Source organism: Tenrec ecaudatus, chromosome 9, assembly GCF_050624435.1.
Source record: "Tenrec ecaudatus isolate mTenEca1 chromosome 9, mTenEca1.hap1, whole genome shotgun sequence".
NCBI classification, from domain to species: Eukaryota; Metazoa; Chordata; class Mammalia; order Afrosoricida; family Tenrecidae; genus Tenrec; species Tenrec ecaudatus.
In genome coordinates, this window is record NC_134538.1 from 155,610,126 (window position 1) to 155,626,447 (window position 16,322).

The 16,322-nt window shown below is 44.9% G+C and overlaps 1 protein-coding gene across 3 annotated transcripts in view; it reads right to left on the reverse strand.

Annotated features, from left to right (window-relative positions):
• Positions 1–16,322, reverse strand: part of PTN (pleiotrophin) — a 117,793-nt gene that overhangs the window by 18,406 nt on the left and 83,065 nt on the right. For all 3 annotated transcript variants that reach the window (XM_075557740.1, XM_075557741.1, XM_075557738.1), the window contains exon 2: positions 1,387–1,502. In XM_075557740.1, the coding sequence (XP_075413855.1) occupies positions 1,387–1,501 (115 nt within the window). In that variant the 5' untranslated portion in view covers position 1,502. The remainder of the gene's footprint in view (positions 1–1,386; positions 1,503–16,322) is intronic.

The window sequence follows — 16,322 nt, forward strand, 5'->3', positions numbered from 1 at the left end:
TGATAGTGGGGGGAAGGAAACAAGAAAGAACTAGAGCAAAGTTGTGTGTTCCATCAGTGTTATACTACACCCTGACTGGCTCATCTCTTCCCTGTGACGCCTCTGTGAGGGGATGTCCAATTGTCTACAGATGGGCATTGCTCCATTTCCCTCCACCCCCAATTCATATTAGGCATGATTTTGTTCTGGGTCTTAGATGCCCGATATCTGATCCCATCAACATCTCAGGATCACATAGGCTAGTGTGCTTCTTCCATGAGGGTTTTGTTGCTTCTCCGCTAGGTGGCCACTTGTTTATCTTCAATCCTTTAAGACCCCAGATGCTATATCTTTTGATAGCTGGGCACCATCAGCTTTCTTCACCACATTTTCTTATGTACCCATTTTGTCTTCAGCGACCATGTCAGGAAGGGGAGCATTATAGAATGCCGGATTATTAGAACAAAGCGTTCTTGTGTTGAGGGAGTACTTGAGTCAAGGCCCAGTGTCCATCTGCAACCTTAATTCTTAACAATGATAGTAGAGCTATCAGGAGGATTAGGGGAGGGGTGGAGGAGAAAGGGGAATCGATCACAAGGTTCAACCTATAATCCCTTCCCAGGGGGACGAACAATAGAAAAGTGGGTGAGGAGTGACAGAGGATGATGTAAGATATGAAAATAATAATATGTAACTTATCAAGGGTTTGCGAGGGAGGGCAGGCAAGGGAAGAGGGGGAAGAAATGGGGAGCTGATATCAGGGGCTCATGTGGGAAGAGATTGCTTTGAAAATGATGATGGCAGCATATGTGCAAACGTGCTTGACACACTGGATGAATGTATGGATTGTGATAAGAGATGTAAGGGTCCCCAATAAAAGTATTTTTTAAAAAGGAGAGACAGTCAAAATGAGTTATGCCTAAAATTGAGAAAGCAACCTATTGGGAGGAATCGCTGTATCCCTGGGCCACCTTATAGAGACACAGCATCATAGGAGCATGGTGGGTCTCAGATAGGGCTCTAAAACTCTACAGCCTGCTTCCTGTGAGGCTGTGGGGAGCCTGATTTATCCTGTCTGGGCCTCAGCTTTCTCTGCACAATCAGAGATTTACCAATGTCTTTGCAGGGCTTTACTGGTGGCAATGTAAGCAGGGCCTGTGGCTTCTGGGTGACGTCCATGCAACGTCCCCTGCATGCAAGCTGCCTGCACAGCAGCATCATATGACAATCAGCCCCCACCCCCCAGGCCTCAGTGGGGGGACATAAAAGGGGAGGGAAAGAATCCAGAGAATGGCAAGGAGGGAGGGAGAGAGAGAGGGAGAAAGGCAAAGAAGAAGAGAGGTGGGTGGTAGGGAGGGAAGAAGGATTAAAAAAGAGTCAATGGGCTGTCCCAACCCGTCTGCTCACCTGGCTTCTCTTTCTTCCCGGCTTCCGCATTGTCCACCACGGCCAAGAGGAAAAGGAAGGCCAGTAAGGCAGCTGCAATTTTTCGGGGGTGCTGCTGGTACTGTAGGGACTGCATTCTAGGGACACACAAGGGAGAGGAAGGAAATCATCGTCAGAGAGGAGGCTTATTGAACACCTTCCTGAAGGGCTCTGTGCCTCCCACTTGTGGAAGTCCATCTCTGGGACCGTCATAGCAACTTTCTTGAGCAGAATTCAATTTCTCCCCTCAAGAATCGCCGCAGTCAGGGCTCTCCTGCCATCACTCGAGAACTCCCTGACAAACGGCAGCAGTTCTCCATGCAGCCCGTTGCAAAGATGACTTCGGCACGTGGCAGAGAGAGAGAACAGGAGAGATGTAGGCCGAGCAGAGGAGCTTGACATGTCCATTGCTAAAGCCAAAGACAAACTCCTGATGATTCCCACAACTGACCGTGGTAATGAAAATGAATACAGTAAATGGAGCATCCACCCAAGTGTGTGTTTATTTAAATGCATTGCTAATGACCAACATCTCTAAGCCTTTTATGATTCCCCATGATCATGATGGCTGCCATCTTATCATCATCATCACCATCATCCATGGGTCAACTGGTGATTGAAGCAGAACGCTACAGAGACAGCGCACTTGTAAATACTAAACACACTTGTGAGCTCATACCTGCTGAAAAGTCTCAATTTGCTGATATCACTGTCATTATTTGAAATTATCCACCAAGCCAACTGCCATGGAGTCAATTTTGACAGGAGAGAGTAGAACTGCTCCCAGGGGTCCAAGGCTGAGGGAGCAGATGGCCTGTCTTTCTCTCTACACGGACTGGTGGGTCCAAACTGTGAACCTGGTAGTTAGCAGCCCAATGCTCCACCTCCTGGGGCTCCTTGAAAATTCTGCACAGTGGCTATGAATCGTAATTCAAAAATACCATGGGAAGGCCTAGTCTACGATTTGAAACATTTGTGACCACTAAGGAATAATCTGGTCACCTTGCCAAAACATGCTTGAGGAAGCCATGCCCCAAGACACGCCCACTTCCCAGTGGATGACTCTATCTGACATGTTCTTGGTATTTTATATTTCGTGTAAAAAAAGGAAGGTCATGACCTTTGGCTATTACCTTTGAGGATCCCCCCACCCCACCCCACACGCGCTAGTAGATGGATATTTAGCTGTTTCCATACGCTCAGGAGTGGGAGCGGCGGTTATTGGGGTTGGGATTGTTCTCCTCTACAACTTGCTTTTCCTGCTAAGAGATGACAAGAAAGTGATGGACTGCGTTTGAACGTGTCCATTTCTGTGCCGTGGGAAATGCTGGCCCCCGCCATTGTCATGTGTTTCAAACTGAGGACTTGACGTTTGAGTTGGACATTCCCCTTCCCTGTGCCCTAAGAAGGCCCCGAGTATTCTGATGGGTGTGAATGAGAGTGTTGCGAGACGTCAGCAGTGGCCCCTCATCAGCCGGGAGAGGACATCTTGAGCCAATGCGAGGAGGCTCCTGCATGTCTGAGCTGATTCTCTGAAGCCTCCCAGTAACCCCTGGGGACCCACTGGGAAAATGGGGCCACTTAACCAAAATGGGAAAAACGCTACTCTCCACAAATCAACACACACACACACACACACACACACACACACACTACACATTTAATAATAGGAAAATTATTTAAATCACCTTCTTAACGTGTTCCTTAGCATTTCTAGATTTGCATGGCTGAGGTCTGCCTTTATTATGCTATTCAAAAAGCCTTCTCCTGAATCAGATTAAACTCATTTAATTTCTAGGAAAGAAAAGACCCATGCCGGTCAGAACTGCCTGCCCATCTATATTTTTCCATCTCAGCCAGACCCAGCGTCGCTAAAGTGAGAGTGGATGAGGAGGAGATGGGATCGGGGGGTGGGGGGGATTTGGAGAGTGGATGCTGTGAGGTACCCTCGAGTGGGCTCCGAGTGATTGTGACCCCCATGTACAACCCAAGGAGACACTCCCCTGCCCTGCGCCAGTCATCCTGTAAGGGTTGCTATGATTGGGCCCATTGTTGCAGCCACTGGCAATCCATCGCATCACAGATCTTTTCTTTTTTCACTGACTCTCGATTTTACCAAGCATGCTCTCTTTTTCCTAGCCTCTCCTAATAATGAGTCCAAAGAGTATATAGCAAAGACTCATCATGCTGGTTTCTAAAGAGCATCCTTTTCATACTTCTTCAAGACATACTTGTTTGTCCTGTTGACAGCACACAGCACCTTCAATGTGCTATACCATCACCATAATGTAAAAGCAATCATTCCGCTGTGGACTTCCCTACTCATTGTCTAGCTGTCACTTGCACATGATGCAGTGGAGGATGCCACAGCTTGGCCAGGTGCACTTTGGTCCTCCAAGTGACAATTTTGCTGTTTAGTGTTTTTAAGAGGTCTTGTACAGTACATGATTAGATTTCTTGATGGCTGCTTCCACGAGTACTGCTTGTGTAGTCAAGTGAAATGAAATCCTTGACAACCTAAATACTGTCTCTGTTTATCATGGCATTGCCCATTGGTTCACTTGGGAGGATTTTGGTTTTCTTTGCAATGAGTTGTAGTCCATACTTGTGTTGGTCTGGGTGGACTAGAGAAACAAATTCATAGACACTCATATGTATAAGAAAGAGGTTTATCTAAAGAGTACTTGTATAAGCGGCCATCTAGCTCAGAAGCAACAAAGCCCACAGAGAAGAAGCACACGGCCTAAGCAAATACAAGGTGTTGAATGGACCATGTAGCAGACACCAAGGAACAAAAACAATCATTGGATTGTGATCACCTTCCTCACATTATCGCTGAAGACGAAGGTGTGCATAAGCAAGTGTGGTGAAGAAGGCTGATGGTGCCCAGCTACTGAGAGATATAGCATCTGGGGACTTAAAGGCTTGAAAGCAAACAAGCGGCCATCTAGCCAAGAAGCAACAAAACCCACACGGAAGCAGCACACCAACATGGGTGATCGTGAAGGGCAGAAGAGACCAGGTCTCAAACAACAAAGGCAGGGTGGTGGTGAGAATCACATCACCGTGAATGAGGGGGAGTGCGTGATGGGGACCCAATGCCCATCTGTAGACAGCTGGGCATACCTTCCAGAGGGATAGTGGGGAGGAGATGAGTCACTCAGGGTTCAGTGTAGCAACAATAAAACTCAAAATCTTCCTCTAGTTCCTGAACGCCTCCTCCCTCCCAATTATCATGACCCCAATTCTACCTTGCGGACCTGGTTAGACCAGAGGATGTACAGCGGTGCAGTAGGGATCTGGAGACACAGGGAATCTAGGACGGATGAACCCCTCAACACCAGTGGTAGGAGTGGCGACACTGGGAGGGAAGGGGGTGTAGAAAGGGAGAACCGATCTTGGAGATCTATGTGTGACCTCCTCTCTGGGAGATGGGCAATGGGAGGGTAGGTGAGGGGAGACGCCGGGCAGTGTAAGATAAGATATAATAATTATTTACAAACTATTAAGGGACCAGGGGGAAGGGGGGAGCGGGGAGGGAGGAGGGGTAAAAAAGGGAAACCGAGCTGATTCCAGGAACCCAAGTGGAAGGTGAATTTTGAGAATGACGAGTGCAACGAATGTATAAGGGTGCTTTGCTCAACTGATGTAAGTATGGATTGTGATGAGTTGTATGAGCCCCAATAAAAAGATTTATTGATTTAAAAAAAAGAATTAAATAAAAAATAGTACTTGTATATTAAGAAAATATCCCAGCCCAGTCCACATCAACTCCATAAGTTCGATATTAACCCACATGCCCAGGAAGTCTTGTGGATCCAGTGGCAGTGGAGGCATCTCAATGCTGGTGTGGGTTTCCATGTGGCCCCTCCAGCTTCAAGGCTCTAGCGTAACTCCCTGTGTCTTGTCAACAGGAATGTCTCACAGGTAGTGAGTGTGCCCCACCTCCAGTGAGCTTTATTTCTGCCACCTCCAAATGAGGTCATCAAGCTGCAACCTGACCGACAGGCCAGACTCCACCCTTTCCTCAAACTGACAAATCATGTAACTGCCATAAGACTGAAGGCTGAAATCTTTGATTTTCATCAGAAAGTCTAAGTCCTCCTCACTGTCAGCAAGCAAAGTTGTATCATCTGCATATCAAAGGTTGTTAATAAGCCTTCCTCCAACCCTGGCACCACATTCTTCTTCACACAGCCCAGATTCTTGAATTCCTCTGTCAGCCTAGAGATTCAGTAACTGTGGTGAGCGGATACAACCCTGACACACACCTCTCCTGATTTCAAATCATGCAACATCCCATGTTCTGTTTGTCTGACCGTATCTTGGTCCGTGTGCACAGTAAAATATCCTAGAAACCCCATTCTGCTCCATGCTGTCCATAGATTGCTGTCATCCCCGGAGTTAAACGCCTTTGCATAAACAATAGGACACATTCTGTGCCGTTAGTCTCTTCTGCATCCTGCTGGTTTTTCTTACAGTCCCTGTGGATGGATTGCTGAAGCCATTTTTAATTGTACTGGAAGCTGATATAAATGATATGGTTTGTTAATTTCCACATTCTATTGCATCCTCTTTCTTGGGGATGGACACTAGGATGGGTCTTTTTTGGTCAGCTGGCCAGCTAGCTGCCTGCCAAGTGATTTGCATAGTATGGCGCATGTCTCCAGGGCTTCACCGGCTTCTTGAAAGATTTTATTTGGAAGCTTGCTTTTCATTCACGCCTTCTGTGAAGCGTGTCCTTCTTCCTTCAATCTCGATGCTTTTGATTATCTTAAAAGGGTGGAATGGTTAGCAGTTATTTTTGGTGAAGGGAGTCTAGGTATCGCGTCCCCCTTCTTTGGCCTACAGAATCTTTCGATATTATAATTTAAGACTTGGCCTCTTCCTTCGGAAGTTCTTCCCGTTTGCGATCTCCTGAGCATGTCCTTCCGTGTTTGGCTTTCTGACTCCAAGCCTTTGCCCGTTTCATTACAATACTTCCGTTTTGTCTTCTTGAACTGCCCTTTAAAAATTCCTGTTTAGCTTTTTAACTTCATCGTTTCTTCCATTTTCTTTAGCTACTCAGTGTTCAAGAGTAAGGTTCAGGGCCCCGTCTGACACCCACTTTGACCTTTTCTTTCTCTCTAGCCTTTTTAATGGCCTTTGGCTTTCTTCGAGTAGGATGCTCTTTCTTGATGTCAAGAGTTAGCAGAGTCGAGTCCAAATGCACGCTTCTCTGCTTCTGAAATTAAACCAGAACAATTCCTCATCTTCAGAACCGGATAAACAATGAGTGCTGTGAAATATTCTTAGTGAAATGCACACAGGCCGCTGCTTCCAGTGAAGCCACCTGAGCAACGAGATGTGGTCAGCAAGTGGCTGGCATTGAAATGACCTTGCCCCTGCACCATTGCCTCCCTTCCCTCCTGTTGGCCTGTCACTTTGTTAAAGCCTCTATTTTGATCATCTAGATTGTCGGGGTAGAGAAATCCAGCAAAGGTTATTTAAAAGAAGAGATTCAAAGGCCTTTTAAAGGGATGATTAAAATTCTCTGGAAATTCAGGGGTGCCCAAACAACACCCAGGTTAGCATGCTTGGACCCTCTTGTAAGGCGGTTCTGACCCAAAGGGATGCTATGTCTAGCAGAATCACATCCTGCCAGATCCTGAGCTTTGCTCTTCATTGCTCCAGGGTTGGCCCCTCTAGATTCTAGTAACTACTTGAGTAATGGGTGTATATGCACATAGCAGATCCAAGTGTTTGTGATATTTGCACAGCGGGTTGCTTATTTGTCCAAAGCTAAGGCAAAAGCTCACCCCATACAGAGCTTAACCCTGCCTGTTCTCAACCCAAAGGGACCTAACATGAATGCGAAATTAAGAACAGTGACCTTCAAGAAATGATCGGGATCATGGCTCATTTTCACCCTGAGGAAAATAACACAATGGGAGGTAGAGGCTTGCTACATTGCTTCAGCTACGCATTGAGCTGTGATCCAAAGCTCAACAGCTCACAACCACCAGCGGCTCCATGGGAGAAAGATGGGGCTTTCCACTCCTATGAAAAGTCACAGTCGCAGAACCCCCACGAGCAGTTCTACCCTCTCCTATAGGATCACTATGAGTCGGAATCGACTCAATGGTGGTGAGTTTGGTTTCCGTTCTTCTTCTACCATAAGAGTCCTATTGGTACAGTGGGTTTAACACTGGACTGCTAACCATAAGCTTGGTAGTTCAAACCCACCAGCCACTCTGTGAAAGAAAGAGAAGAATGGCTACCCGCTGGAAGGTTTCGTCTCAGAGCCCCTCTCTGCAGGGTCACTGTGCATCAAAAGCTACGCAACTCAATGGGCATGTGCTTTGGGGTTCGAGTCCTTCTATTGCAATCTGTCTTTCAAATTGTCCTGCTGATCTGTATTTAATTTCATAGGGCTTATCCACTGAGTCGAAGGCTACCATCAATGGGTGCCGGTGTATGGAAATTATTGTTGAGCTATCCCCATCACTAATAAGTGTTGAAGCTCCATGAATAAAGTAAATTAAAGTTAAGGAAACTGACTCTAGGGGGGAATTGTAATTAATTATATCCCAACGGATTTTCATTTCCTTGTCTCCTTCATGAACTATGCTAAGACAGAAATCCAGTAAAGCTGAAGGATTTAATTTCTATTAAATTTTCTATTAGGCAAACAAAGTCCCTTACAGTCAGAAGTTCTGCTTGGGGAGCATTAACCATTCATCTTTCTCTTTTTTTCCTGATAATTTCAGTTACAAAGTCAAATGCCGGTCCTTTCTTCTGTATCAGGAATGATTTTAGCTGAGTCTAAAGTAGATGGGTCACCTTGAATCAATCAAAAAGCATTCATTCATGTAACACTTAGAGTCCTTAGTCCATCCAACAGTGAGCTTTAAGTACTTTAGAATCTAGACGGCTGCTAACATTAACTGAGACTGCAACCACCGCCGGCACTCTCTCCACGTATGCCATATTCAAAAATAAGTGTATTAGGAGCTGCACCTCCCTTGTCATAGCTGGTCCCAGGCACTGGGGATAAGGAATCAACCAGATACACAAGCTGCTTGACCTCCACGGTGGTTCTATGGGGATGCTGGAAACTAACATCAAGCAAATGGACAAGTAAGCAACTTCCCAAACAAGGTAATTTCTTATTGTGGGTTGGGTGAAAACTAGCGTGATAAAGGCTGATCTAAGTGGTGCTGAGGGGTAAGCATTCGACTGCTAACCTTAAGATGGGCGGTTCAAACCTCTCAGCAGTTCCACAGGAGAAAGCTGAGGCTGTCTGCTCCTGAAGAGACTGAAGCCCAGGGAGCCCAACAAGCCACCCTGAGACAGAGCGGACTCGGTGGCAGCGGTTTAGGTTTTCAGTTATCTAGGTAAGATGCTAAGAATAACTTCTGATAAAGAGCCAGAGAACTAGGGTATCTCTCACGGACACGCATGCACCAGGGTCCACCCACTTGTTCCTTTTTTGGGCTGTCACATTTTGTCAAACAGTAATTTCTATAACTCAGTAATCAGCCTTCCATTACCCTCCACTAGCTGTGCTTCCTCCATTCTATTCCAACCGGTTTTTCGAGGTTTGACCAACAATCAACCATCTCTTTCACTGACAGCTTGTAGGCAACGTCGTCAAGCCAGACTCCTTTTCAGTTTATAATCTGGATTACGAGCTTAGAAGGAGCCATGGTGACGCAGTGCTTAAGCGCTCCACTGTTGTCCCAAAGGTCAGCGGCCCAAGCCCACCAGCTGCTCTACAGGGAAGACAAGACGGTCTGTTTCCACAAAGAAACAGCAACCGAGGAGATGCTGGGGGCAGTTCTACTGTCCTAGAGGGCCGCTCTGAGTCACGGTCAACTCACGAGCCATGGGATTATCCTCCAATGTCACAGTAAGAAAAATAACGTCAACCAAACAAATTTTAGAAAAGCTGTGTACTCTTCCCTTCTCAAAATAAAAATCATCATTTAGTTATTTTAAACAAACGACCTCACAGGTGTTCTGATTTGTAATAAAACTAAGACATTCATACTGATTAAAGTCATGCGGCTTGTTCCCCTCGGCTCCCTATTAATCTTTGCAAGAGTGGGTAGGATTTTTGAAAATTGCCTCCTATTTGAAACGGAACGCTGAAGACACAGAAGAATGCAGGAATGAGAACGAAAACTCAATTAAAATAAGCATTAAATGGAAATGTAACGGACTTCCCACTCAGGGAATTCCTATAATGGAAAAGTATGCTTATTCAATTATGTGGGGGAGCCAAATGAGTTCAAAGGGGCCACGGGTCACTTGAATTATTTCCATATTGGTTTCACACAGCATAACAAAGATGACTAGAGATTGACCTCTAGAAATTGAGAAATTTTTCATTTCCTCTTAACCCTTCGAATATATATTTTCTGCAACTGGGTGGAGTAAACAAAAAGTAAGGGTTTGGGAGTAAGTCAGATCTGAATTTGAATCCCCCCTCCAGCTGATCCATACAAGGCAGTACATTTAATTTCTCTAAGACTTAGTATCCTTGGCTGTTGCATTTGTTGTCACTGTTAGGGGCCATGAAGTCCGTTCTGAATCATAATGACCACTTCATACAACAGGACGAAACACTCTCTGGTCCCACACCATTCTCACAATGGTTGCCATGTTTGACCCCAGTGGCAGCCACTGCGTCGATCCACCTCTTTCTCCCTCATCCTGTACTGTACGGAGCATGTCCTTCTCCGGGGACCAGTCCCTCCTGATAACATGCCCAAGGGACTGGAGACAAAGCCTCATCATCCTCATCTCCAAGGCGTGTTTCAATATAGACGTGTTCATTCTTCTTGGCTAATCATCACTGCTTGTCACCAATGCCCTGGTTCCAAGCCATCAGTTCTTTATATGATACACTTGGCAATGCCACTGCTTGGGTCAGGCCCACCTTCGTCCCCAAACTGACATCGCTGCTTTTAATACTTTAAAGAGGTCTGTGGCAGCACGTTCGCCCAATGTAACATGGTTTGTTTGTTTGGTTTTTTGTTTTGTTTTGTTTTGTTTTCCAACTGCTGCTTCCATAACTGATTGTGGCTCCATCCAAGTAAAATAAAATTCTTCGCATTTTAAATAGTCTCTATGTATCATGTTGTTGTTACTTGTCGGTCCAGTGGTGGAGATTTTTGTTTCCTTCATGTTGAATTGTAATCAGTAGTGAAGGTGGTACGATCTTGCGTCTCCATCAGTAAGTACTTCAGGTTCTCTTGGCTTTCAGCAAGCTATGCGTGCTTGGAAACTGCAGGTGGCTCTTGAGCCTTCCTCAGTGCCTGAGGCCACACTCTTCTACATGTAGACACCACCTTCCTGGATTACTTGCTCAACATGCAGACTGGATAATTGGTGAATGATGAATGGATACAATCCTAACACACATCTTTGTTTTTTTAATGTTAAGTCATGTAGTATTCCCTTTGGAAGAAAGATGAAACGTCTTACTCCCATAAAGAGTTACTGTCTCGGAAACCCACAGGGGAAATTCTACCCTGTCCTATAGGATCCCCATGAGCTGGGATTGACTCAATAGCAGTGAGTTTGGGGGATCCCCTTGTTCTGTTGAAATGCCCCCCTCTTGGCTTATGCACAGATTCCTCATGAGCACAGTGAAATGTTTTAGAATGCTCATTCTTTGTCATGCTGTCCATAATTTGTTATAATCCATACAATGGAATATCATTGCATAGTCAATAAAACATGGATAAGAATCTTTCTCATATTCTCTGCTTTCAGCTAAGATCCATCTGATGCTCACAATTAGCTTTAGAAGTGAGAATTAACAATGTCCTTTAACCTTTGAATTAGAGATCTACAGCCTCTTCCCTCAATAGGATATCATAATTAATATTTAACATGTACAGCCATCTAGTTCCTTCAACTGTAATTGTATTAAGACAAAGAATTGAAAATTTGGGGTGGTATTTTTCCTATATTAGAATGAAAAACACTGAAGATCCTCCATCTGTGATCTTGGTAAAATAATCTATCTCTTTTACTCTCTGCATTCTGCTTGTCTATGTAAGCTTTGAGTTTATTATTGTCCACTCATGATTTATTTTATGATTACAATGAGATCACAGATATAAAAAACGTAGCACGTTGACAGGCACATATTAGGTATTCCATAAATAATAGCTCTTTTGTCCTCAAAGGAAGAGAGTGGGGAATCGCGATATAATGTTTGGAGATGGTTTGCTTTTCCTAAGTAGATCTAGAATGAGAAGCATTTCCAGTGGAATAACCAAAGCTCTGGGGGCAATCAGGAACCCATCCCACGGAAATAATGCAGCTTGCTATAAAAGCAGTAAGCGTAGATCAGCTGGAGCCATAGCAGGAAGACATTAGAAATCCTCACTCTTATCAAATCCAAACCCATTGCCCTGGAATTGATTCTCATTCATGCTGTGGGGGTTGTCAGTTCTGACTCACAGATGCCAAGTACAGCAGAGGAGTTTGTCTGTCTGTCTGGATAGGGAAGAGTAGCGCTGCACTACACCAGGTTTCTGAGATGGTATTTTTGTGGAAGCAGATTGCCATCTCTTTCTCTCAAGGAGGGGCTGGGGGATGTGAACTGCCCACCTTGAGGTTAGCAGCATGATGCTTAACCCACTACACTACCAGTGCAGTGTAATTCCAAGTCACTCTTTCCAAGTAGCATTTCTAATAACTGGGGGTTCTTTCTGCTCAGGTGGAATGACTCAAAAGCAGAAGTCACAGACAGAAGGCAGATGTTCATTTTCACTAGAGCACTACTAAAACGAAGGAGGAGTGGCCCTGCTGATGGTCCAGTGTTTGGGAAGACGTGGCAAAGCAATGGTGTCCTCGTACTCCCAGGGATGTGTAGGAGGCAATGCAGTCTCGGTCAGCACAAGCTCAGAGAAAGCACGACTCTACAAGAAACAAGAGGTGTCCCACCTGGGAAGCAGGAATCTTGGAGAGAGTTTCAGATGGCTCTGTTAGGCACTGTTAAACCTGGGCTCGGAATGACCCAGAGAGCCCACAATGAATATGGTTGTATTTAAAATACAGTGGAGTTGCCCACACTTCTTTGGTCAGATAGCAATGAGTAGTGTCGGGGGACCTCCGAGATACTCAAACGTTATCCTTCAAAATCCACTGTAACTTGAAATCACACATTTAAATGGTTGTACATGCCCATACACATACACACAACTTCCTTACAACAAAATGAAGCCTACCAGAGAACAAATAACTCTTTAAAAGTCCTTTTAGTGAACATACAATTTTGTCTTGCTTCAATGCTCATGGAAACAGCAGTCAAGAGATCAAAAGACACATTGCATTGGGTAAATCTGCTGCACAAGACCTCTTTAAGGTGTTGAAAAGCAAGGATTTTACTTTGAGGACTAAGGTACGCCTCATCCTAGCCACGGTATTGTCAATTGCCTCATATGCATGTGAAAGTAGGGCAGTGAATAATTATGACCATACTTTGGACATGTTGTTAGGAGAGGCCAGTTGCGATAAAGTTTATTGTGCCAACCTGGTCGACAAACACATGTAGGGTTAATTGAAGGGTGGAGGGATACATGGCTCAGTAAGCTTCACCTTTCTAGGTCTCTGGTCTCTTGCTTTCTGATGGTAAGATCAGGGTAAAGCTGCCTTAGCCAGTTCCCTGCTTCAGTTGGCAAGGCTCACTTCCTACAAGACATCCCTGAGGAGAAGCCACATGAACCTACCTCGATGCAGCCCTGGGTGCTGGAGCACCCATGTGGAGACCCTGCCAGCGCTGAGATGCTTATACATGCCCTGATTCAGCTTTCCTCCTGCAGTCGGCATCATTGCGTGTGTTTTGTGAGATGAAGGAGGAGGACTTTGTGGATTGATGTCAGACATATGGGCTAAGATTGGACTTGTGGGTTTGGGCAGCACTGGGTTGGGATGTTTTCTTGATGTGCACTTAAGCTTTATATAAAACTCTCTCTTATACATAAGAGTTTCTGTGCATTTATTTCTCTAATGTACCCAGACTAACACCCAAAGGCACCCTACTCCAGTTGCATGGGCCAGCAAATCTAGTTCCCCCTATTAAAGGTCCAGAGGCATCCTACTCCATAAGCCAGTCTACTGACCAAACGCAATCAGCTCTATTTGCTCCGTGGGCTGGGAAGTCCACTGGTCTGTCTCGTGCTCTGGCTCCTGGTCTTACTGCCTGCTACTGCAGCTCTCCTGCCATGCCTCTGGTGCAAAGGAGCTTCAGTGCACAAGGACCTCGGGGCCCAAAGCAGATGCTGTACTCCTGCTTCTTCTCTTTTATTGGTAGTGAGACGCCCTTCTTGCTTCTGAGTTGACTCATTTTATACCGAGCAGGAAGGTGATCACAATTGACCCTGTTAAGAATCATTAACAGATGAATTATAGAATCTAAGCAGGACCTTCCTCCACTTTCCCCCAGATCCTTTAGGAAACAAAGGTCCTCTGGAAGGGGTAACAAAGGGTGCAGCTAGAATAAAAAAACAACTCACTGCCCTCGAGTCCTTGTCCACTCACAGTGACCCTATAGGACAGCAATGGAACGGCCTCCTGAGGATTTCTGAGACTGTAACTTTGCAGGAGGAGAAAGCCCTGCTAGGATAGTCATATTCCTGAGCTAGAATCATCATGTGAATAATCCACTGCACTGCAGGACTATGCCTAAGATAGGCATAGCTTTGACCCAGGATGCATGTACATTTGTATTAACTTGACTTGTAAACACGTCCATGCATTGGTAGAACATGCTGGAGGCCGAGTAATGCAAACGGCTTAGACATAACCAGACACTTTGAGGGGTTGAGTCGCTGGGCCTGGAGGCTCAGGGATAGGGTTTCAAGGGACACTAAGGTCCACTAACACAGTCCACAAAGACACGTCTTCAGGGTCTGTGGGAAGCTATCTAAGATGCAGCAATATGTCTCATCCTGGCCAGAGCAAAGAATGAAATGGAAGACCCATGGAAACAGTCCACCAGACTAATGCGCCATAGGAGTCTCAGTCTCCACAAATTGGAGACCTGAAGAAATCGATGGTACCCAACTGCCAGGGCCCACCGTTCTCAAAGTCATCACATTGGAAGGTTATGCATAGAATAGAAGAGGGAAAAATGGACGCAAAATAAAAATCATAGAAGAAACTGAGCTCATTGGTAGTGTTAGAGACAGCTGGAAGCCCCAAGACTATGGCCCTTGGTCACCTGTAAGGCCTGGAACTGAGCTCACTCCGGTGGCTTAATTTTCAGCCACACAATAGACAGAACTATAAGGTGAAAAATAATGGTGGGGTGGTACACACACCTTAGAATAACCAGTCATTTGTGATCAAAAGGGCAGTATTTGCCCAAAGACAAAATTCAGAGGGCTAGTGGGTTAGGTAAGAAAACAAAATGGGAACAGGAAATATAGAAAGTGAAGTGATATTGTGGAGACTGCCATCAAGATGCATCACAAAGCGTGCAAGAGTTGTTGATCAGAAAACGGATTTGCTCTGTAAATCTTCCCCAAATAACAATACAAACATTTTAAGAATGAAATAAAAGTAAATAAAAGAGAAAGGAGCAGCACATAATGAGAGATGAACAATAAATAAAAATTCCCAAGTAGCTGATAAAAGGTGTAAATAAAAGCTCAAGAAGGGTATAAAGATGTAAATAACACCATGAACCAACTGGACATGACCCCTAACCCTGAGAAGGGCATTTCAAGAAGTTATAGACCAACATCCCTAGTTAACACAACCATAAAAAGGTGTTTTAACTATCAGTAAATCAAATGCAACAAATATAAAGCCGAGATAATAAATCACAACTGGCAGTGTTTTATACTCCGGGATGCAAGATTGGTTTAATAATTGAAGGTCAATTTATTCCACCACATTACCAGAATATGAGAACCGTGGGAATAAACCACAGTATTCTCTCAAAAGGTGGAACGCCGGCTTTGGATCAAATGTTACACTGTCTCCAGAGAGACTGTACTTGGGTATTGAGAGTAACAATTAGACTTACTGAAATGTTTTTGCACCGCCCCCCCACCCAAATTGTATATTTGTGAGATGTTTGCAACTTAAATACACTCTTGCAGATACTGTGTGATTGGATTCCCAGCTGAAACAAACAAACAAACAAGACGGTCTTTTTCACAGCGTGGCTGAGCAGGTCCTGAAAATACCAGATCTTCAGAAGCAACAGCTCTGCAGTAAGGACTCAGTGGGGTCTGCGGCTTGAACTGGGAAAGGCTGCGCATGTAAGGAAAGCTTTCCATTTCCTATTGACATTGCTTTTTTTTTTACTTAATACATCATCATTACGAATACATAGTTAGTCTTTTCATTTAAACTGCCCTTCATCTACCTTTGAGAAGCTTCAAGAGTGGCTTGCATTCCTTCCTCTCCAAAAATGTGAGTCTGGTGATTAGGGCAAAGAATGTACGGATGTGCTCTATGCAATTGATGCATGTATATGTATAGATTGTGATAAGAGTTGTATGAGCCCCTAATAAAATGTAAAAAGAAAAACAAAAATGTGAGTCTGTCTGTTAGAGTTGGTCCAACCTACTTCTGTGCAATACACACGTGCTTGTGACCCCAGGCAAGAACCTTGTCTACTCTGTCCCCTGGGAGAGCGCAACCAAAGTCAAGCCCATCACCGAGGATCAATGGTCCACCTGGCTCAACAATGAGCTCAGAAAGGTTTGCTGTCTCGAAGCCTCCAGCACCCACGTAACAAAATGGAAGACCTCATGATGGGTTGTCTGCTGCTACAGGTGGGTAATGTATCCCTTTGGGGGGGAAAAGGTGTTTCTCTCTTGTTAGTTACTTCGAGAGGAAGAAGATAAGGTGATTTCGAATGATTTTGTCTCATCATTGAAAATGGCTCATTGAATTTTATCAGC